This window comes from Humulus lupulus, chromosome 3, assembly GCF_963169125.1.
Source record: "Humulus lupulus chromosome 3, drHumLupu1.1, whole genome shotgun sequence".
Classification (NCBI taxonomy): Eukaryota; Viridiplantae; Streptophyta; class Magnoliopsida; order Rosales; family Cannabaceae; genus Humulus; species Humulus lupulus.
The window spans coordinates 129,208,375-129,232,961 of record NC_084795.1 but is presented as its reverse complement, the minus strand read 5'-3'; the positions used below and the strand labels follow the sequence as shown (position 1 = coordinate 129,232,961).

Sequence of the window (24,587 nt, the reverse complement as noted above, 5' to 3'; positions counted from 1 at the left end):
TCTTTATCAAAACGAAAAAGAAGGTCACAAAGTTAGTACCCGAGCTACAACTACTGATCGCTATACTATTGACCCTATTAGTCACACACTCACTATCTGGCATGAAGAAGTCTGGCCCTAGATTTGGAGTATATGTAAAGTTGCCCTCCCCATCAAACAAATGATAGGGAATTGGCAAACTATTTAAAAGCAAAATAATTTTACCGTTCTCATCAGAGGATTCCCCCAGATCCACAACTGGCTCTTTGGCCTTTTGTTTCCCCTTGCCTTGGGGAGCAAAAGGCCTTTCTGCGGAAGGATTGCTCGTGGGCTCCCTGATTGTAACCCCCGTTGGCCTCCTTCGAGGAGGAGACACGGGAGGTTGCTGCTAGGGAACCCCCTTGGTAGTGGCATCGTCTGCCACGGACCCTCTTGTTTCATGGCAAGGAGCCAGGAGGCCAGACAACCTCAAGTTTTCATCGGTAACCAGGGACTTAACGCTTTTTGCTGCGTCTGTCATCCTGGCCAATGTGTTGGACCTCAACACCATGTCTGGTGTTGGGGTCGGGCGTAACCATGGGCCTGAAATACAATGTACAGTTTGAGAAAAATGAAAGGAGACTCTTTGATTAAAAGTATCGACCAGTCAAAGACAGCACTTACCTCCTCGAGCGAAGGCCAAGTTGTTGATGGTTATGTCCGGTGTAAGGAAATACTCCTTACTGTACTGCCCCACGTTTGATATGTGCGTATTGTCACTCAAGAATGTCCGGTTTGTCTCCTGGTGACAGAAGTGGAAGAAACCTGTTCCATATTGTTGCGGGTTGGATTTAAGGTCGAAAAGATAATTGACCTTGTGGGGAGAAGGTTCTGGCCATTTTTTAAGTTTGTACAAGATATAGAGTGCGGCCAGCATTCTATATCCGTTTAGAGTAATTTGGAAGGGGGCGACGTCGAAATAATTCGCCACCACCTGATAAAAAGGATGTAGAGGGAGGAAAGCCCCCGCCTCTATGTGATACCGAGACCAGGCGCTGTATATACCTCCGGGGAGGTTAGTCCTTTGGTCCGCGGCAGGAATTTTGATAGTAACACCTGTGAGGGGATACTTCCTGAAATAGTTAGCAACCATCCGAAGGGTCACTACGCTGGTCGGGGAGGTATACCACTCGACATCAGGCAGATTCTGATGACGAGGGCTGGCTCTAATTTGGATGTTAGGGTCAGGAACAGGATCGTCTCGACCACTGGTCGAGGGAGCCCTAGCTTGCAAATCAGGCTGGGCAGGAAGGTTTGGGCTATTATCAGATTCAGGTCTTCTCTTGCCTACAGACTTGGAACGGGCCATTTGAGGAGGAGAAGGACGAGGTCTGAAGGAGGATCGTGAGAAGGGAATCTCGTAGACTCGGTCGGCTGCTTGTTCCTCGCCTTCGAGCAGCTGGGCGAGAAGATCGTCGTCGATGGGCCGTTCACCTCCCCACAAATCTGGCATCAATGTCTGCAAACAGAAAAATGGGGAGGTGAGGATGAAGAATTTTTAAAGGCTTTTTAGAATAACGCTGGTCGAGTATAAAAGCCAAGCTTTTATACATCAACATTCTAACAAAAAGCTAAATTTTCCGCACGAACAGTTTGAAAGATAGATCAAAGGGTGAAAGTAAAAAGTTTTTCAAGAAAGCTTTTTCAACTCCCCTTAGGGCGGGAAAAAACCTATTTTCCAACTAGCCTAAAGATCGAATTTATACTTCGACTTTACGTCCTAAAAGTATGATCCCGACTATTACACTAACAAGTAACCCTTTATTGCCTGCAAAATATTCTACTCACAAGCGTCTCAAACCAGAAACAGATGAACTCAAATAGTCAACATACAGAAGCATGCATCATGAAAATTTGAAGCATAAGAATTCGAAAACTCACCAAGAAAATGATCGTGGAGATGGAAAAAGGGTCTTCGGAGGTCAGGGAACTCTCGGACTGAATCTTGAAAATGCGGAAGAACGGTCTCCGGAGAAGGTTAAAACTCTGGTTTTTAGGGTTTCTTGTGAGGACAATGGCGTGCGTAAAGAGAAAAGGAAGATTTCGAAGGTATTATATAAGTTTGTCTGTGGCATTAAAAAGGTGTAATCATCAGTTTCCCTTTTTCGAAGTATGGGGAAGAGGAATGGCCGTCGAATTATTATTGGGGAACCAAAAAGTCATGATTAGACAGAAGTAGGTTACTTTTTCCAAGAACACACGAAGGGTTCTGACACGTATGGTGGGGTTACCGAAGAGTCGTTCGCTCAAAATTTTATTTATTGCTCGTGATAAATAAACTTGGGGGGCAAATGTTATCCAAAAAATTAGCATTGATGACATGGCAAGTGATCCCTAGACACGTGGCTGACACCTAGAAGAGCTCTGCTAGGGTATCGACCAGAGGATGCACTAGAAGCAGTAAGCCACCCGGTCTTACCTGCGACCAGCCTGGTCGATGGTTTCGCATACAAAGTAACATTACTGTGAAGATCTTTGTATATCCCGAATTTAACTCACTCAATCTCCGGAATATCCAATGATTCAGGGGAGAGTATCTGTAACAATCTTTTGTAATCCCCCTTGAGCCTATAAATAGCAAAAGATAGCTCAAGGAAGGGACTTTTGGCTTTTGAATTATTTGAGATTAGAGTAATTCTCCTTGGAATACTGTATTGTTCTTCAGAGGCTACTGAAACTCATTGAGCCCTTGTTCTTTGATCACTCCTTTGATTCCTATATCAATAACAGTCTAAGTGGACGTAGGTTATTACCATATCCTGGGGCCGAACCACTATAAAAATATCGTGTTCTTATTACTTTTTCGTCATTACGTTATTATCAACACATTCATTTATATCAAGCATATTCTGACTCCGTGTCAGTTGACCAAATTCTGGGTCAACAACTAGTAATAAGTTGCGATCTTTAGTGCTTAAAGATGTTCTACATGTTCCCAATATAACCAAAAATTTGTTAAGCATTTCCCAATTTACCAAAGACAATAATGTTATTTTAGAATTTGACTCTTCTTGTTGCCTTATTAAGGACAAGAAAACGAAGCAAGTACTTCTTCAGGGTCAAGTTCGTGATGGTCTTAACTAACTAGATGTCTAAAACAACCAATTTCAAGCCTCCAAGTCAAACAAGTCCACCAGTCCCCCAAGTCCTGTCTCTACTTCAGCAAGTTCCACACCCACTCTACAAATTTTTCTTTGATCTACTATGTCCAATCTTGTATCTCTTTGGCATTGTAGACTTGGTCACCCATCCAAGCCCATTTTAAGTCAAGTTTTGAATAATGTGCATCCAAATTTAAAATGTAATGAAATCCCTTTTTGTGATGATTGTCAATATTGAAAGTTACATAGTTTTCATTTTTCAAGTTCTTATCCAAAAGCTAAATCTTGTTTTGAACTTATTCATTCCAATGTATGGTGACCTTCATTTTACTCCTACATGATGGATACAAATATTATGTGAGCTTTATAGAAGATTATGAAAATTTTGTATGGATTTTTCCAATGCAATGTAAGTCCCAAGTCGCTGCCATTTTCACTCAATTTAATGCCTATGTTGAAAGAATGTTTGAAATCAAAATAAAGACCATACAAACAGATTAGGGGGGTGAATATCGAAAAATAAGTCCAATTCTTAGCAATTAAGGAATTTCTTTTCACCATCAATGTCTCTATACACACCAACAACAAGGGAGAGTTGAGAGAAAACATAGAAATGTTGTTAATATGGGTTTATCTTTACTAGCATAAGCTAATATGCCCTTGAAATTTTGGTGGGAAGCATTTTTGTCTGCAGCCTATCTCATCAATAGGCTTCCAACTCCTCTTTTACATAATGCATCCCCATTCCAAATTTTATTCAAGCAAAGTCCAAATTATGGTTTTTTTAAATTTTTTGGATGTACATTTTTGTAATACCCCTCGTCACTATGGCTGCTTCCTGGAATGACGGCTGTCCCTGCAAACCAACACAAGTCTTTCCAACATGCTTTGTCCTCACTCACACACTTCACGAGAAAAATTCCCATGAGGTCACCCATCATGAGATTACTCCAGGTCAAGCACGCTTAACTTTGGAGTTCTCAAGTGAGGGGCTACCAAAAAGAAGATGCATCTTGTTCACATAGGTAGTACCCATCAATCCATTCAATCCCTCTTCAACTATGTAGTCCCATACCTACTCATTCTTAGAATCATCACACTTAACCTTCCCCAGACGATGTGGGATTGCACAGCTTTTTACCCAGTCTATTCCCCTACGGATCATGGGATTATGACAGTCAAAATCACCCCCCTTAGGGGTCTGACGTCCCTGTCGGCCACACTTCTGGCTCAGTCAAGGCTCTAATACCATTTGTAACGCCCCACGTCACTATGGCTGCTTCCTGGAATGACGACTGGTCCTATAAACCAACACGAGTCTTTCCAGCATGCTTTGTCCTAACTCGCACCCTTCCTAGGAAAACTTCCCAGGAGGTCACCCATCATGAGATTACTCCAGGTCAAGCATGCTTAACTTTGGAGTTCTCAAGTGATGGGATACCGAAAAGAATATGCATCTTGTTAGTGTAGGTAGTACCCATAAATCCATTTAAGCCCTCTTCAACTGTGTAGTCCCATACCTACATAGTCTTAGAATCATCACACTTGACCTTCTCTAGGTGATGTGTTATTTTCCCAGGAAATGTACGAGTGAGGACAAAGCACGGTGGAAAGACTCGTGTTGTTTTGTAGGGCCAGTTGTCATTCCAGGAAGCAGCCATAGTGATGTGGGGCATTAAAAATGGTATCAGAGCCTTGACCCAGACAGAAGTGTGCCCAACGAGGACGTCAGACCCCTAAGGGGGGTGATTGTGACAGTCATAATCCCGTGATCTGCAAGGGGAAAGGCCAAGTAAAAAGCTGCGCAATCGCACATCGCCTGGGGAAGGTCAAGTGTGATGATTCTAAGACTGTGTAGGTATGAGACTACACAGTTAAAGATGGATTAAATGGATTGATGGGTACTACTTATGCCAACAAGATGCTTATTCTTTTCGGTAGCCCATCACTTGAGAACTCCAAAGTTAAGTGTGCTTGGCCTGGAGTAGTCTTATGATGGGTGACCTCCTGGGAAGTTTTCCTAAGAAGCGTGCGAGTGAGGACAAAGCATGCTGGAAAAACTTGTGTTGGTTTGTAGGGCTAGTCGTCATTCCAGAAAGCAGCCATAGTGACGTGGGAAGTTACAATGTTTTCCTTTCCTTAGACCACATAATGCTCACAAAGTCTCATTTATATCCTCAAAATGTGTCTTTCTTGGTTATTGTCTTGCTCACAAAGTAACTTTTAATGAATTATAATTTCGTTATTCATTTTTATTTAAGCCTAAACCTATAGCAGAAAAGACAAATCACTTTTCCCAACCCACTACATTTTCCTTCCCAATAACCACCATCTCCCCTACGCCTATTGAAAGGTCATTTTCACCAATTCCAACACCTACTTCCAGCTCTAATACCTCTAGCCAAACACCTACCCATAGTCATGTGTCCTCACAAAACATTACTCCCTCTATGAGTTATAGTCCCCAACTAAGTTTATCTCCTTCACCAAATGAGTCATCCTCATCACCAAATGAGTCACTATCTTTACTCCAACAACCAAAAATTGAAAATCAATTACCACCACCACCAACACGTCTTCCTACAAATAATAACCATCCCATGGTCACAAGGTCAAGAGTGGGAGTCTTTAAGCCTAAAGCTTTACTTACTAGTATTACTGGTACATCATTGTAACCTAAGTTAGTAGCACAAGCTCTCAAAGACCCTCTTTGGGTTCAAGCAATGCAAGATGAATACACAAATCTTATTCACAACAATACTTGGTCTTGGTGCCTCCATCTCCTAACATGACTATAGTGAATAACAAATGGATTTTTGGGGTCAAATACAAGTCAAATGCCATCGTAGATTGCTACAAAGCACGACTGGTTGCTAAAGGCTTTCAACAAACTCCATGTATTAATTTCTTTGAGACCTATAGTCTTGTAGTGAAGCTTTCTATAATAAGATTTGTGTTCACTCTTGCGGTTACTTTCAACTGGGATATTTAGCAAATTGATGTGAATAATACTTTCCCTAATGGTGAGCTAAATGAGACTTTGTATATGCATCAACCTCAGGGGTTTCAAAGTGCAGATTTTCCCTCATATGTATGCAAGCTTAACAAGGCTTTGTATGGTCTTAAATAGGAACCTAGAGCATGGTTTGACAAGCTCAAATCATCTCTTACAAAGTGGGGTTTTCAATACTCTAAGTCAAATACTTCTCTGGTTTACACTAGAAAACATGGAAAATTATTATGTTGCTAGTCTATGTGGATGACATATTGCTAATAGGAGAAGATAGAGCCGCCATACATAAACTTATTACTGATTTACACCTACAGTTTGATTTAAAAGTGCTCAGTTCAGTTAGTTATTTTTTGGAGTTTGAAGTGTTTTTATATAAGGTTGGCTTGTATCTAACATAGAGCAAATACACCAGGGATTTGTTAGAGAAAACCTAAATGTCAGATGCTAAACCCATGCCACACCTATGTGTCCAAATCTTCATCTCTCACTTGAGCATGGTACTCCTTTAGCTAATCCAACTATATACAGAAGCATTATTAGGCTTTACAATATCTCATTTTAACTAGGCCAGATATTGCCTTTGCTGTCAACAAGCTTAGTCAATTTCTAGAAGCCCCAACAACTGATCATTGGAGTGCTTGCAAGAGAGTCCTGAGATACTTGGCATGTACTACTCACTTTGTCTTGACATTTACATCTTCTCCCTCTCTTGATATACAAGGTTTTACAGATGCATATTGGGTTAGCTCTATTGATGATAGACGCTCAACATCTAGTTATGTCGTCTTTTTTGGAGGTAACCTTGTGAGTTGGTGTTCAAGAAGAAAAATGTGGCAGCTCAATCTAGTACAGAATCTGAGTATAGATCTCTAGCCTTGGCAACTGCTGAAGTTATGTGGATGTAGTCCCTGCTTAGTGAGCTTTAGCTCACTCTCAAATAACCACCAATCTTGTGGTGTGACAATTTAGGTGGTAGATCTCTTGCCTCTAATCCAGTGTTTCATGCTAGGGCAAAGTAGATAGAGATTGATTTTCACTTTGTTAGAGATCAAGTTTTAGCCAAGGCACTTGAGATTCGATATGTTCCTTCACATCTTCAACTAGCTGATTTATGAACAAAGTCATTGCCCATTGCTAAGTTTCACAATATGTTCTACAAGTTGATACTAAGCATTCCCCGGTGTCACTAGAGGGGGGATGTTAGTGATATAGCTAGTGACCCGAATGGGTAGCTTTGTATTAGACTTGTGTTGTAACTAACTTCAGTTGTATTTTCTTGATTAAGTTGTAATTTGTTAGTCATTTTAGACTTTGTTGTTTGTATTCTGTTACTGACTACTTAATATAAAAAGGAGGCCACTTTGATCTAAAACATAGGGGCTTGATTCCATTCATTCACAAAATCACTTTTCTTCCATTGTTTCTTTCTCAAAGTCTTCCGTTCATTATTTTTGCTCAGCATTTAACATTCTATGTTTCTCTTAAGAATTTATGGGTTAGTTTTTTTGTGATGTTTTTTTGCATCGAGATTCAAGCTAGGGTAGGGAAACTATGGTTCATGTTTAGATTCAAGTATTTGATGATAAAATTATGCAAAGAACCTATATAAAACCAGCAACATAAAGTAAATATTTTCCCTCTTTTTTTTGAACAAAAACTCGAAGACTCCTCTCTTGTTTTCAAGTGAAATCTCAGCAATATATGAAGGTAACTATGATGCTAATTATCACAAATTAATACCAGTCATGTTTTAAAGCATCAACTCCAAAGGAAAGAATCATGAATATGTTAAGAAGTAGTAATCCCAAGTCACTGTGATCAACAACACAAAGTTTCTCATCATTATGGCCTTATTACAAAACCAGAATTGATTTTGTGAGTACTAACTATATAATCAATTTTTGAGATTTATTTTCCAATTTAGTCATCTACATTTCCTGACAAACCAAACTACACAGATAAACAAAGAAAGACAATGAGTATGTATATATAGTTTGCTTAGAGGGAGACTACATATTTATGGGTGTATAAGTTGTCATGGAGGTGTCTATATGTTTATCATCACAAGTACATGATGTTCCATACTATATTCTCTTTGTTTGATATATATGATATATATAGTTTCGATTATATAAATTAAAATAAAGGTTTGTATGAATATATTATTCTTGAGCTTTGAAGACGATTTGAGGGAGACATCTTTAGGTGAAGCTATGATATGAACAAGAGAATTGGCACACCAAAAGAAGCAGGTTTCTGTTATAGAAGAAGCATTACAGACCCAAACACCAAGGTTTGAGAGCTTGGTTCTCTCCCACTGAGCAGTAGCTTAATACAAAATAAAAAATTCCATGCCCCCTAATTCTCTCATTAGTCATATATAGACTAACTAACAATACTACTAGACAAATCCCACTAATTACAAAATACCAATATACCCCTCTAGTAATAATAGTCTATCAATTCCCTACCCCGTGAATTCTTATCAATACCCACCACCCCAAGTTTCACCTTGTTCTCAAGGTGAAGAACAAATAAAGCAGCTATAATGAATTTTTCATCAAGGTGGCTCTCCCACTGAATACTCAAGGGACGAATTGGCTTTGCATATCATTCTTGGCAGCCTGAGTTTCAGTGATGATGTTGGTTGAAACCATCCATGAACCATAGTTTTGTCATTGAGAAAAGCAACACTTGTAGAAATCATGAGTAGTGCCCAACATTGCCGATAGTGAAGCAGAACCAGTAGGAATTCACCTATGTATTGCTGAATTTTGTATCAGCCACACGTGGTCATTGCATTGTAGACTGGCGACATTGTCTGAGCCACCAGAAATTGAGTGATTGATGAATTGGCAACGAAACCATCAAGAGTAAAACCTTTGATTCCAAATATGCAAGGAAGATTCATGTAGTCTAAGAAAAATGGTGCCCAAAAGATGCTATTGCTACTAATGTTTGATTTTCCACAATCATATACCTCTAGCGAAAAATATGAAGATGCATTGGAATCTGATCGCAGAATCCTTCCTTGGTGGGCCATGTTATTTACTTTGGCCAAATTAATGGTTCTGTCTAAATGGGCTTAAGCTAGAATAAGAATGAGAAGCTCACCCATGAATTCATGCTTCGGTATCCATTCATAATTGGATTGAGAAAGATCCACAAAATACTAATTGTCACCAAGACTATCATTTGCAAAAGACTACTAATTGATGCTTATTTAGAAAAATACCATAATTATTCAAAAAGGTTCAGTGGGGCCTTATTAAAATATTCATTATGGACCCATTTGTTTAAATCAAAATATAATGCCTTTTATGAAATTTAAAATAGAAAATAGTAAAGTCCCATCGAAATGTAAATAAACATAATGAAACCCATAAAAATGTCTATTGGAGTTTTTAAATAGTTTTTTTCATTCATTGCTCCCCCTGATATACAAACTTTGACTATGGAACTCCCTAGATCACCATGTGTGTCAAGCAGAAAACCTATCGTGTACCGGAAAGGGGGAGACTAATGGGGGCGAGCTAAAAGCCCAGTAAGAAAGTACAAATAACAATGACAATTCACATATAAACAATACAATGTGATTCTCAATGTACATAACTTAAAATGGCATAACATAGACATTTCATAATAACATAGGTTGATGAACGAAACTCGTCAATGATATATGGATGGATAACTCAAAGTTTGTTGCAAAAACCATGTAGATAGAACTCAGGAAAAACTTAAGAAAGAAAGATGCAGAATAACAATGGAGGACCAGCTCGTATATTGCTTTTCTATCTCTCTCTCTCTACAATTAATTTTCCAACCCCTTTGTTAGGGGGGTTGAAGCCTATTTATAGATGGGTTCTAATGGCCTCCGATACAAAGGGGTCCCAGGGGACAAGATGGTACATGGGTACTCTGTCAGAGTAGTGGTGCATGGTGTAGAGGAGAAGAGGGTCATGGTGGCGGTAGTTGGTACAGGCTAGAGACAGGCAGATCATGCCAACACTCTTAATATGAATTCGTACCACCACTACTTGTTGGATGTCAATGTCGAAATCACGCCTCTGCCTTCCTCAGGGTCGTACCCCTCGTCTTCGTCCACATGCCCAATGGTCCTTCTCACATTCCTACGACATACCTTGGCTCATGGATTTCTAATATTTTGCTAAGTGTAGGACATCCTTTCTAATTCTCCTTATAGTTGGGAGGCCCGTCATGAATATAATGTGAGAGGCAATGAAGCCCTTACTAAACGAAGCCATCCACATCGCCTCGACACTAGGGCCACAAGGCCATCACATGGTCTAGTGCAGAGGTGAGGTAGCTGCGTCCGGAGCAACACAACGAGGTGCTGGGACTCCGTGTGGTGTCCGGGGGTGCGCGAGCCTTCTCAAAAGCCTTCACTTGGTGAGTCTTCACCAGGAGAGTCTTCATCGTGTTGCTTGGCCTTGCTATGTTAGGCTATTTCTCTCCATACACCTGGCCTCGCTTTGCAAGGCTATCCCCTTGGCCATGTGCGGTGCTTCGCAAGCCTCAACACCAAGGAAGCCTGGCCCTCCGCATGTCACGACGCCAAGGAGGCCTAGCCCTCTCCATGCGCCTGGCCTTGCTATGCGAGGCTATCCCCTTGGCCATGTGCAGTGCTCCGCAAGCCGCGACACCAAGGAAACCTAGCCCTCTCCATGTGCGGCCCTCCACATGTCACTGCGCCAAGGAGGCCTGGCCCTCTCCATGTGCCTGGCCTCGCTATGCGAGGCTATCCCCCTTGGCCATGCGCAGTCCTCCACAAGCCGTGGCACCAAGGAAGCCTAGCCCTCTCCATGCGCGGCCCTCCGCATGTCACGACGCCAAGGAAGCCTGGCCCTCTCCATGCGCCTGGCCTCACTATGCGAGGCTATCCCCTTGGCCATGCACGGTCCTCTGCAAGCCACGACACCAAGGAAGCCTAGCCCCCGCACGACCTTTTGCGTAGGCGTAGGCATGTTGGGCCTCGCTTTGTGAGGCCCTCTACGTATGCGAGGCCCTCTTCTCGGGTGCCTTAGTTCTTCAAAGAATTTCTCGTATTCACAACATACACTTTATCTGAATTTCATCATAAAAAAATAAAGTAACATTTCTATGAGGTCACCAGTGAAGCATAACGCTGTAAATCCTCCTCTTGCCCTCGTGGGCCTCTTGACACATCCATCCTATGAGTTACACCATACCTTAGTAATTCATTCTTTGTGTCGCGTTTTAGCGCGCTAACAACACTTTGCTTTTCATATAATCATACAACATATACATACATAACATTTTATCAAATGATTTATACATTCAACATAATTGCATAAGAAAATCTAACAAACTTCTTTACCTTAAGTCCAATCTATATAAAATGGCGAGATAACTTCACAATGAGCCTAGAATAATAAATCAAACACTCGTCTTAATGATAACCATACAAAATATACACTTATTCATAATTTTTCCGATTTGATTTCATTGTTTTTCTCAAGTAAAATTACGTATTTGATTTGTACTTGTATAGTTTGTCACTATAATTTTTATTAGTATGCGAATTCGAAGTCTTCAAATTAAAAATCTTCGTAATTAGTCGAAATTGGCAAAAGTTTCGGAAATTCAGTAGAGGCGATATATCGCCTTTCATGGCCGATTTATTGCCACATGAAAAATATGGATTTTTCGCAGAGACAGAAACGACAAAAGAGACTCTGCGTTTGTATCGAGCATATGCTGCATGTGATATATCATAGCATGGGAGGCAATATATCGGCAAGAGGGAATTTTTAGAATTTTCATGTAATTTTGTAGGGCTTTTTCGTGGAAATATAAAAAGGATTTTTATAGAGAAAATGGAGAAGGCTCTGGACGGTGTAGAGAAAGAATGGAGCAAGATTTCCCTAGTTTTATTTCATTTTTTTATGCTTTTCAATTTTAGATTATTTTTATGCAATTATGTTTAACATTATGAACTAAAGTCTTTTTACAGTATTTTAATGTAGTCGGTGAATATTCTTTTCATCTTTAATTCAGTTTATCTGATTTCTTGAATCTATGATTATCTATTGTTCTTATGTTTAATGCTTGTAATTGACTGGTCATCTTTTGCATAATTTTTTGTTTTAATTCAACATCTAAAAAGCGAGAATCGGAATTGCGATAGGCAATAGACATAGATTTCAATTAAGAATGAAAGTATCAAAATGGCTTGTGTAGAAATTAGGTTTCTATTCTTAATGCGGTTTATGTGTAGTATTTATCACAGACATGTAGAAAATTCACAGGTAAACAGAATATTTTATATCTTGAAAGAGAATAGAATTGTCAATAGTAACCTGCTATAATCGTAGTTAGAAGAATCATATTACCTTTATTATTGTTTGAGTAGAATTAAAGGTTGATGAAGTTAAAATGCTCTAATATTTTCTCTATTAAATTTCATTAATTTAATTATGCTATTCTAGTTTATTGTTAGTAGTTAATTTTCACTCTATTTTCATGAGTCAAATAGAAATTAAAGTTCAAGTTTGGTAATTAGTAGATCAATTCTCTTTGGGAACGACACTTTACTTCTATTATTATTATTTTCTTGACTGCGTACACTTGCTAAGTAGAAATCTCTCAACAAGTTTTTGGCACTGTTTCCAGGGAATTGAATTTCTATTAATATCAAAATAGTTCATTTTTATTCTAATTTGGTTGTTTTTATTTCTTTGTACTAATTTAGTTTGTCGCACTTTGGTATTTCAGGTGAATCTTTTATATGCGTTGAGAACGGTTTGCCGATCTATTTCCTGTGAATGCTGAAATTGAAAGATCTTGCAGAAAGAACAAAAGGAGCAAGAGGATGGAAGCATCAATGGCTACCAACTAAAGAGATATGGCCAATAACAATGATGGTGAAAATCCCATTGCTTAAGATCAAAATGTGCGGACATTAAGAGATTATGCACTTCCTACTGTCACAAGGGTGCACTCGTGCATTAGACCGCCGGCTGTAACTGCCAATAACTTTGAGATTAAGCCGGCGATGATACAAATGGTCTAGACTTCTGTCCAGTTTTGGGGTCTTCCCACTGAGGATCCTAACTTGCACATAGTGAACTTCCTTGAGCTATGTGCAACGTTCAAGTTTAATAGGGTGAGCGATGATGAAATAAGGTTGAGATTATTTCCTTTCTCACTCAGGGACAGAGCAAGAAGTTGGCTTATTTCTCTACAGGCCAATTCATTTAATACATGGGAAGAGCTAGTTCATAAGTTTCTCTCCAAGTTCTTTCCTCCTGCAAAAGCTGCAAAGTTGAGGGGGGAAATCAATAACTTTTATAAGAATGAGGGAGAGTTTTTGTATGATGCTCGGGAAAGATTCAAAGACCTGCTTAGAAAATTCCCTCATCACGGTATTGAGAAGTGGATGTTAGTCCACAATTTTTATAATGGGTTGTACGGTACTACTCGAACTATCATAGACACATAGCAAGTTGTGCTTTTATGAGTAAAGGGGCTGATGAGGCCTATGAATTGTTAGAGGAGATGGCCATGAACAATTATCAATGGTCTACTGAACGAGACACCTCACAGAGAAAAGTAGCTGGGGTGCATGAATTAGATGCTATTACTACTTTAACTGCTCAGGTTGCTTCATTGACAAAGAAATTGCAACAAAACAAGATCTCAGCTCAGGCTCAGGCTATGTAGGTGCAATCAGTGTGTGAATTGTGTGGGGGTCTCATTTATATGAACAATGTACAATTGCAAGCATGTTTGGTTGTATGATAGTTGATCAGGCTTAGGTTCAGGCAGTTGGTAATTTTCATAGGCCGTATAACAATCCGTTCTCCAATTCATTCAATCCAAGGTAGAAAAGGCATCCTAATTTATCATGGAGAAACAATCAGGGGCCTCCAGTTTATTTTCAGACTCCCTTTCCAGAAGCCATGCCTCAAGTACAACCAGTAGCCCCTACACAGCAAACCAGACCACCATCTCTACAAGAAAAATAGAGCGAGTTATAAGTGCTCTTTTGACTCTCACCAAGAATCAAGCGCGGTTTATAACAGAAACCAAGTCATCAATTAGATACTTGGAAACACAGGTGGGGCAGTTGCACAATTTTCTTAATACCATGCCTCAGGGGAATCTGTCCAGTTCAACAGTAGTGAATCTGAAAGAACATAGCCAGGCAGTGAAGTTGAGAAGTGGTAAGGCTTATGAAGGGTCTAAAGAAGAGGTAGAGAATTCAGAAGTAGAAAACCCAGAGTCTAGTTCTCAGAAGGTTACTGAAGACCTCCCCCCTAAAAGTACAGCAGTAAGCAGCAACAGAGATCCTTACTTCAAGATTTCATATCTAGAGAGGTTGAGAAAGTCTAACAAGGACAAACAGTTCTCCAATTTTCTTTTAGTATTTAAGAAGCTACATATTAATATTCCATTCGCTGAGGCATTAGAGCAGATGCCTTCTTATGTCAAATTTATGAAGGACATCCTATCAAAGAAAAGAAGAATGGAAGAGTATGAGACTATAACACTTACGGAAGAGTGAAGCGCTATTTTACAGAGAAAGCTTCCCCCGAAATTGAGAGATCTTGGCAGTTTTACTATTCCTTGCACTATTGCCAATTTTGAGTGCAAGCATGCCTTGTGTGATTTGGGGGCAAGCATTCATTTGATGCCATTATCTGTATTTTGTAGACTTGGTTTGGGGGTGGCTAGTCCTACTACAGTCACTTTGCAGCTAGCAGACCACTCAGTTAAACACCCTAGATGTATTATAGAGGATGTTCTTGTTAAAGTGGAAAAATTATTTTTCTGACAGATTTCATTGTCTTAGATATGGAGGAAGATGAAAATGCCCTTATCATTCTAGGAAGGCCATTTTTAGCTACTGGCAGGCTCTAATTGATGTTCAGAAAGGTGAGTTGAAGCTCCGAGTTCAGGGTGAAGAAGTGGTATTCAACGTGTTTAAAGCATTAAAGTTTGCCAATGTAAATGACAACTGTTTCAGAGTTGACATGGTAGAGAGAGTAGTGGCAGAGATTGACATTTTAGAGGATCCCCTTTAGAAATGTTTGACTACAGAGGATGCAGAAGCTGAGATAGACAGAGAGGTCCAAGAGGGTGTACAGTGGATGAATTCTAAAGGGCCAATCTACAACTGAAAAATAGGAAGAATTGGGTCAGGGACGTGAAAGACCATTACCATTAGTTGAGAAGCCTCCAGAGTTGGGATTGAAATCATTGCCAACACCTCTTCAATATGCTTTTTTGGGTGAGAATGAGACTTTACTAGTCATTGTGTCTTCTTCTCTTTCTAATATGAAGATGGAAAAACTTTTAAGGGTACTGAGAACATATAAGTTTGCAAGGTATTATTCCATCAACAGTTATGTACAAAATCTTGATGGAAGATGACAGTAAGTCCTCCATTGAATCACAACGTCGATTGAATCCAGCAATGATTATATAATGAGGTAGTCAGAAAAGAAATCTTGAAGTGGTTAGATGCTGGGGTGATCTATCCCATTTCAGATAGTAGTTGGTAAGTCCAGTTCATGTAGATCCTAAGAAAGGAGGGATTACAGTGGCAAGAAATGGCAATAATGAGCTTATCTTGACGCGTATAGTAACGGGTTGGAGGATTTGTATTGACTATCGTAAATTCAACAAAGCAACCAGAAAAGATCACTTCCCACTGCCTTTCATTGATTAGATGTTACACAGGTTGGCTGGACACAAGTATTATTGTTTTCTGGATGGCTATTCAGGGTACCATCAAATAGCCATTGCTCTTGAGGATCAAGAGAAGACGACTTTAACTTGTCCATATGGTACGTTTTCATTTCGTCGTATGCCTTTTGGTCTGTGAAATGCTCTAGCAACTTTCCAAAGGTGTATGATGACTATTTTCTCTGATATGGTGGAATGTAGCATTGAGATTTTTATGGATGATTTTTCTATTATGGGTTCTTCTTTTGATGATTGTCTATTGAATTTGGAGGCTGTGCTGAAAAGATGTCAAGAAGCCAATTTGGTCTTGAATTGGGAAAAATGACATTTCATGGAAAATGAAGGCATAGTGCTGGGCACAAGGTGTCTAAATATGGTATTGAGTTTGATAGGGCAAAGATTGACACTATTGAGAAGTTACCGCCTCCAGTTTCAGTGAAAGGGGCGATAAGTTTCCTTGGTCATGCAGGTTTCTATAGAAGATTCATTAAGCGCTTCTCAAAGATTTCTAAGCCACTCTTGGCATTGTTGATGAATTGGATGCCATTAGAGTTTGATGAGAAGTGCCTTGAATCATTCAATATACTTAAGTAGAAATTGGTGTCAGCCCCTATAATTCTTTCACCAGATTTAGAGCTCCCCTTTGAGTTAATGTATGATGCAAGTGATTTTGCAGTGGGAGCAGTTCTGGGGCAGCATGTTGGCAAGGTACTTCATACTATTTATTATGCCAGCAGAACACTCAATGGTGCTCAGTTGAATTATGCCACCACGGAGAAAGAACTTCTCGATATTCTATATGCATTCGCTAAATCCAGGTCTTATCAGATGGGAAATAAGGTTATTATGTATACTGACCACTTAATAATTAAGCATCTTATTGATAAGAAAGATGCCAAGCCTAGACTTATTCATTGGGTGCTTCTTCTACAAGAGTTTGATATGGAGGTTCGAGACAAAAAGGGTACTGAGAATTTGATAGTGGATCACTTATCAAGACTTGAGTTGGGGGATGAGTCAAAACATCTTGCAGTGGATATTAATGAGAGTTTCCCAGATGAACAATTATTTTTAGTGGATGATGAGTTGGTGCCTTTGTTTGGCGATTACATGAACTATCTGGCAGCCAATGTGGTGCCACCAGAATTGTCAAGGCAGCAGTTAAAAAAGTTTTATCATGATGTGAAGTATTATTACTGGGATAATCCTTTCTTCTTCAAACAACATCCAGATTTGATTGTTAGCAGATGTGTACAAAAAAGAGAAATGAATGGCATCGTGTTTCATTGCCACACATCACCTACTGGTGGACATTTTGGTGGAGCAAGGACTGCTACAAAGGTCCTTGAATGTGGATTCTATTGGCCTACTCTGTATAAAGACATTTATGAATGTCTAAAGCATTGTGATCGTTGTCAAAGAGTAGGTAATATCTCAAGACGCCATATAATGCCTCTAACTAACATATTGGAGGTTGAATTATTTGATGTTTGGGGTATTGACTTTATGGGGCCCAACCCACCGTCGTTTGGTAATCTATATCTTTTGTTGGCAGTGGATTATGTTAGTAAATGGGTTGAAGCAGTAGATGCTTCAACTAATGATGCTAAGGTGGTAGTCAAGTTTATGCAAAAGAACATTTTCTCTTGTTTTGGAACACCTCGAGCAATCATAAGTGATGAAGGGATTCATTTTACCAATAAGATTTTCGACTCCCTAATGGAAAAGTATGGAATTAAACACAATATGGCATTGGGATGTCATCCACAGTCAAATGGGAAAGAGGAAGTGTCAAAACGTGAAATTAAGCTGATTTAGGAGAAGATGGTGCAAGCCAATAGGAAAGATTGGTCCAACAAGCTTGATGGTGCATGATGGGCTTATAGGACAACTTTTAAAATGCCAAATGGTACGTCTCCTTACTGGCTTGAATATGCTAAAGCTTCTCGCTTGCCGTTTGAAGTTGAGCATAAGGCGCAATGGGCCATAAAGAAGCTGAATTTGGATCCGGTAGCTTCGAAAGCATTAAGGTTAGCTCAACTGAATGAGCTAGATGAATTCTGTCATGATTCCTACGAGAATGCAACAATCTACAAGGAGAAGACAAAGAAATGGCATGACTACAATATTGCCAATCAAAATTTTCAGGTGGGCCATAAGGTACTATTATTTAATTCATGTCTCAAGTTGTTTCCGGGAAAATTGAAGTCTCGATGGCCAGGGCCATTTATTGTTACAAAATTATTTCCTTACGGGGCTTTTGAGATTGAACAAGGTAATTCTTTGGTGTTCAAAGTCAATGGACAACACTTGAAGCATTACTATGGTGGTGGAATTGAAAAGAATCTGAATATTAGACTGGTGGACAGTCAAAGTTGAGACCGAGTTGCAATGTCTAGCTAAAGACGTTAAATAAAGCGCTTTATGGGAGGCAACCCATAGTTTTATTATTATTATTATTTTATTACAATTGTTTTGTTTAGTCTAATTGAACTAGGAAAAGCGTGAAGAAAAAAAGAGAGAAAAGAAAATGAAAAAAAAAATTGCGTTTAGGCGATATATCGCCTAGACAACAGATTCAATTGGTTTTTTTTTCAATTTTTCTAACAAATTTTCTCATATGCCCAGGAGATATATTGCCAACCAATTGCGATATATCGGTAGTTGTGGAATAGGCTGCAATATATTGGTGGTTCTCATGGCGAAATATTGCCATTTTGGACAAAGAATGATGATTTTATAAATTGCTTATGGTCATATATCGCTTGTTGCAGTTTTCAAATTCTTAAGGGTCACGTGATGAGCATGTGACTTCCTTATATCAGTTTTTTCACCTCAATAAAACCCCATTTCGACCCCAAATACTACAAAACTGAAAAAGACCTTTCTTCTCTCCCATTTTATTTTCATTTTCTCACATTTCTTCATCAAATCACCTCCATCAAGCATCAAGGTTTAGATTTTGCGACGATTCAATAAATTTTTCATCATCATCCTTAAGAATATCAAGGTACATTGTTGTGTTATGAAGTTTTTTGTTAAATTTTTGAGTAGTGAAATGATTTTGAGATTTGTTGTTAGATTGGCGTGTGGTTTTTTTTTTTTTTTTGCTATTATACTGTTGTAAGATTATTCTGCAAGTTTGGGAGAAATTTCGGGTGTCATTTGAGTGTGTTTGGAGTATTTTTGAAGATTGCATATCAAGGGTTCAATAAAAGTCCCGAGTGAACGATTTTGAAGATTTTTTGGGATTTTTGTGTGTTTTTGAGTTGAGCAACTTTGGTCTTTGTTATTGTGATTGAAGAAGACAAATGACACCTAAGAAAGCTAAAACTATGTCCACCGTCCAAAGAGAAAATGTGAACATTCCTCATACTTTTGTCAACCCCACTGCTCATAAAAATTTTGGGGAATGGATTGTGCAGAATGAAATAGTGATTGTGGAGTCTCATTTTCGCCCAATTGAGTTGGATGGAATCCTCTCGCAGATGATTATTAATAGAAATTGGCAGCAATTGTGTGAGCCTAAGTGTATGGCAAACATAGGCTTGGTAAGGGAATTCTATGCCAATGCTTACGTAAAAAGGTTTGTTATTCTCCAGAAGTTATAAGTAGGTTCTATGGCCTCAATGATCCTTGGGATGATGATTACCAAGCGAGAATGAATGAGAAGGATTATGATATGATTTTGAGAGAAATGACTAAACCAGGATCAACATATGTTATACCCAGATTTCGAGCCATAGTGAATGTGACCTCGAAAGCTGAGTTCGCAACAAATGGTCTCGCAAGGATTGGGGTATGCTCCAGGATGGTATATCGAGTCTGCAAAGTACGATATATGATCTCGAATGTGGTGACCTCGAAATGATCTCGATCTCGAAAGGTAGCTCTGAGAACACCCTCATCTTCAGGAACAACTTTGGAGCAGGGGTCTTGAGCTCGATGTACTATCTCGAAAGCAATGTTAGCTCGGGAGATTTCAGTGGCTCGCACAATGACGTGAAACCTGAGATGCTAAAGCCTTGGAGATACGCTATAACCACCTTGAATATCTACAAGTATTGTAAACATGAGATGTAATCCTCATTTATTGATGTAAATCCCCAAGAATCATGGGATATTATTTAGTCAGTTATGCGTTTCCTGGTCTTCAGGGACGTTTCCTTTTTTATCTGATTATAGGCATTTAAAGCCATTTATTTTATTCACAAAAGAGTAACTACCCAAAATATGTGGGATAGTATTCTGCATCCTTCTCTATAAATAGAGAAGCCATGCACCATTGTAAGGGACCGAAATTCTGATCCTTGAGAGAAAACTCTGGAGAATTCATGCTAAATAATTTTTCAGAGATAATCTTAAGATTAATAACAGAGACTCGTGGACTAGGCAGATTTAACTGCTGAACCACGTAAAAAACCGTGTGCTTGATTTGTTTGTTTCGTTTGGCCATCGTTATTCATTGTTTTTGTGCTCTTCTTTTATCTGTTGACGAAAAACGGCGTCAACAACATACAAAATGGGAAGTGACATGGTAACTCTGCACTCTATCAAGGCCACATGTTTAAGTCCATATGGGAGGCTTTGGAATATGTTTTTCATAAGTACTCATATGCCTTCAACTAAACAGATGGAGGTCACAGTCGAAAGATTATACCTGTTACACTGTATATACTTGGGGAAGTCCATAAATGTGGGGAGGCTTATCAATGAGAGTATTAGCTATATTGTTTGAGGGGCCACATCTGGTGGCCATGACCATGGTTCTTTGATCACAAGTTTATGCAAGGATCAAGGGGTGCTCATGAACATAAATGAAGTCTGTGAACAATCCCTTATAATCAGTCCTCTGTCAGTATTGCATCAAGATGAAAATTATGGTGGTGTTCCTAGGCCAACTAGCTTGGGATATGAGCTTGCGTATCCGAGTCTTTTGAGATTGCCACCCATAGATGAACAACCTAATTCTTCGAGGTCGAAAAGAAAATGAGAAAACCATTTCAAGGCAGCATGCAGCAAGACATTGAAGGCTTAGAGAGGCAACAACAGTTGTTACTGCATAGTCAGGCTGATATTAGAGATCGTCAGTTCCACATGAAAAACTACATGGCATATTTTTATGGGGAATTTGCGTGATATACGAGATTTCATGACTTTCCACAATGTCTTATAGAATTACGCCAACCATATCAATCACCCCAAGATTCAGAGGATGATGAATAAAGATTCTGTTGTCAGGTTTATGATTTCTTTTTTCGTTTCTTTGGGTTACAATGAAATAGTGGGGACACTATTTATTTTAGTTTGGGGGGACAGTTTATTTTCTTTTGCTTTTCTTTTAATTATTTTTCTTGGCTTTTCTATGGTTTAATTTAGATTTTATTTTCGACTGTTGGATGACTTTACGAAACAAATATTGACTAACACAAGTAGGGCTTCGATGATTTAATATGCTAACTAATTCTTTGATGTTGTTGGATTGATGCTTTGGTTATGTAGAGTGTGTGCTTGACCTGTTGATAATTGATCTCAGTATTGTCATTTTTTGTATTATATGTGTTTCATTTAATTTTTGCTTTACATGATATGAGTTTACAAGTATTGTGGGATATGGTATGTTTGGTGGATATTGAAATAAGCTAGAACTTGCTCGGTTAATTTGTTGAGACGAAATTCAGAATGAAGTGTTAAGTAGAGATGATTTAGGCATTCTTTGGAACGTTTGAGCCTTTCAAGCTAACAAATGAAAATTGTATCCTTAGTTACCCTTTTTGAGCCTAAAACTTTAGTTTTTGTTCTTGATTGTACTATGTTGAGCCTAAAATTTCCAAACTTTATTATTTTTCCTTTTCCTTTGGTATCATGAGCATATAAATTGTGGGATAGGGGAGTGGAAAATGGTGAAGTTTTGGTGTGTTTTGTATGTAGTATGATTGTACAAAATAAAGAGAGAGAGAGAAGTTTATGATTTCTTGTAAGAAAATTTTTTATGAAAAAAAAACTAAAAACATATTATGCTTATGATTATCACATTCCTCAAAAATTCAAAAATATATGAAAAATATTAAGTTTGGGAGAGTGTGATTTGAGAAAAATGATAAGTTTGAAAAAAAAATGAATGATGCAGGTATGTAATCTCTCTTTCTAAACGTGTAAAAAGGATTTTTTGTGGTGTGATGGATTGAAAAAATTAGTTGGTTTGTTGGTTTATATGCGTATGGTATTTATGAGCCTAAATAATTATTTATCTAACTTTACCTAAGCCTACTGCAATAAGCCTAACAAATTCATTTTGATCTACTTGATATAGATTTTATATTAGTGGAGACAAGTTAATTAAGCAAGCTTATGGTGAATTTTAATCGGGTTGTGGTTTGGATTAATTTTGTTACTTGTAGAATTATCTTGTGTACAATATTTGTGAAATGAAATATGTATTTACATTAATGACAATGTTTAGAGAAATTGTTGATAGGTTGAAATTCTAGTCGCATGGTCTGAAGCATTGGTTGAACGATTGAAAAAGAGTTGGTGTTTTGAGAAAATTATGCCCCTAGTCTAAGTTTAAATTTTTCTGTGAAGTTAAGTTATCTAATGGTTATTTGTAGTTTTGAGTCTTATCTTTGTTCTTTCTTTTGTTTGCTTGAGGACAAGCAATCAGTCAATTTTGGGGTGTGATAAGTGTTGGAAATAGTGCCCTTAAAGCAATTGTAGTTGACAAATATTTTAAATGAAATAAATAATTGAATTGAATTATTATATATATAGACTATGTCTGATATTATATTGATAATATTAAGTAAATGTAAGAAAATTCCAAAGTTTATCTATGTGTTCTTAATCTCATATTGGTATGAGAGGATCGAGATTAAGATAATAAACTTAAAACAATTCGCTGTAAAATAAAGTTATGGAATCTTTAGATTAATTACTGCTACTACGGTCTACTAGTATTATGAATACATGTGACCTATATCTGGGTTACTAGTGTACTATGACACTTTAGTGGAGGTACTTTGCATGCTGAGAGTATGTAGAATTGGACCAGATGTGATTTGTTAATTCGTATTTAAACACAGTTTCATAGTATTAATCAAACACATCAAATGATGATCATATACACGATGATCTTAATCCTGAGGTTGCTATGAACTCCTATATATATCATATGATCCTTTGATTCATGTGTTAAGGTTTGTTAGAATGATCAGGCTAAGAACAATTGTTTTGGGGACTCAATGATAAATATGGCTGGGGACGTAGTTTAACAGATATGGAATCTATACCTTCTTATAGATTGAATAATGGTTCCCTATTGGGTTGACTTTTGGAACTGAAAAGGTTATGAGCGCTCACATCGCAAACTTGTTGTGACACAACCTTCACTAGTAAAGTTAATGGTACTCTAGGAACAAGATATAGCTAAAGGGTAAAACGGTAATTTTATTCCCTTTTAATTATGAATCATTAATAGATGATTAACATTGTATGTAATGATTATATCAACGGACACTTTATTCTTTAATAAAGTACTTAGTAAATATATGTCTATAATTATCAAGAGATCAATTTCATATTTATAGTAGAGTAATCATGAGATTAATAAATATGATTATTTAATCAAAGAGCTTTGAATAGTAATCTATTATTTATTGGAGCTTGATATTATAAGTCCATAGGTCCCCATGGTGATTCTATCAACACGATATCAAGGTACGAGTTGATACAATGGTATAACTGTAATTTTAGAATTTGAGAAGAATTTTATTCTTCAAGTCAAGTATGCAATTATATGATAATTGAGGTTGACTAATTAATTTAGAATTAATTATTAATTTTTTTAAAATATATTTATTAATTTAAATATGTAAATTTCAAATTTCATATATAGAAATGAATAAATTAATTATTTTATTTGAGTGGGAGAAAATAAAATTGGTAGTCAAAAAATAGTTTTTGATTTATTTAATTTTAAAAGATGATGATAATGGTGATCATCAATATGAATTTTGAATTTAAAATTTAAATTTTGAAATATGGTTGTCATTTTTTCCTTAAAAAGATAAATATCTTATTTTGTGGAAGATTGATTTTAATTAAATAATTAAATAAAAGAAAAATGCAAAATCCCTGAAAAAGGAATAATGGCTCACGCATGACACAGTCTAGAGACTGTGCCATGCATGTACCACATATACTGATATTGTATCAGTGTAGTTTTAATTTTATTTATTTAATTATTTAATAATTTGAAAATAGTTTTTAAAATTTGGTTAGATATTTACCTAAATCAAATCCTATCATCGTTATGATACTTTTTTATATTATTATTATTATTAGGAATCATAAGTTAATAGAAATATCTCTATATATATGATATAAAATAAAGAGAAAAGTAGAGAACACAATACACCACATACATCAGATGAAATTCAGAAAAGTTCTTAGAGTTTTTGTTAGACAAAAACTCTTTCTTTCTTCTTCTTTATTCTATCCATTCTCATACCATAATCCAAGTTCTTATGCGTTGAGAAATACTTGTGATTCCTAAAAATACAAACTCATGTTCTCTGTGTTCCCACACACATCTTGAGGTGTAGAGAACACTGCGAAAGATTATGGTTTGAGTACTTAAAGCTTTGGATAGGAATATCAAAAAATATATGAAAAGACTCAAGGAAACTTGACAGGCTTCAAGAGGTAATTGTATATGTTCTTGA

General features: G+C 37.6%; 1 protein-coding gene across 1 annotated transcript; it reads left to right on the top strand.

The window, feature by feature from the left end:
- The first annotated feature begins 17,763 nt into the window (after positions 1–17,763).
- On the top strand, positions 17,764–18,243 carry LOC133825042 (uncharacterized). Its single transcript, XM_062258041.1, has one exon. The coding sequence runs from the start codon at positions 17,764–17,766 to the stop codon at positions 18,241–18,243; it is 480 nt and encodes a 159-aa protein (XP_062114025.1).
- The last annotated feature ends 6,344 nt before the right edge of the window (positions 18,244–24,587 follow it).

Excerpts from the sequence above, each read along its gene's own strand:
- LOC133825042 (XM_062258041.1), top strand. The coding sequence starts at position 17,764 with ATGCCAAATGGTACGTCTCCTTACTGGCTTGAATATGCTAAAGCTTCT.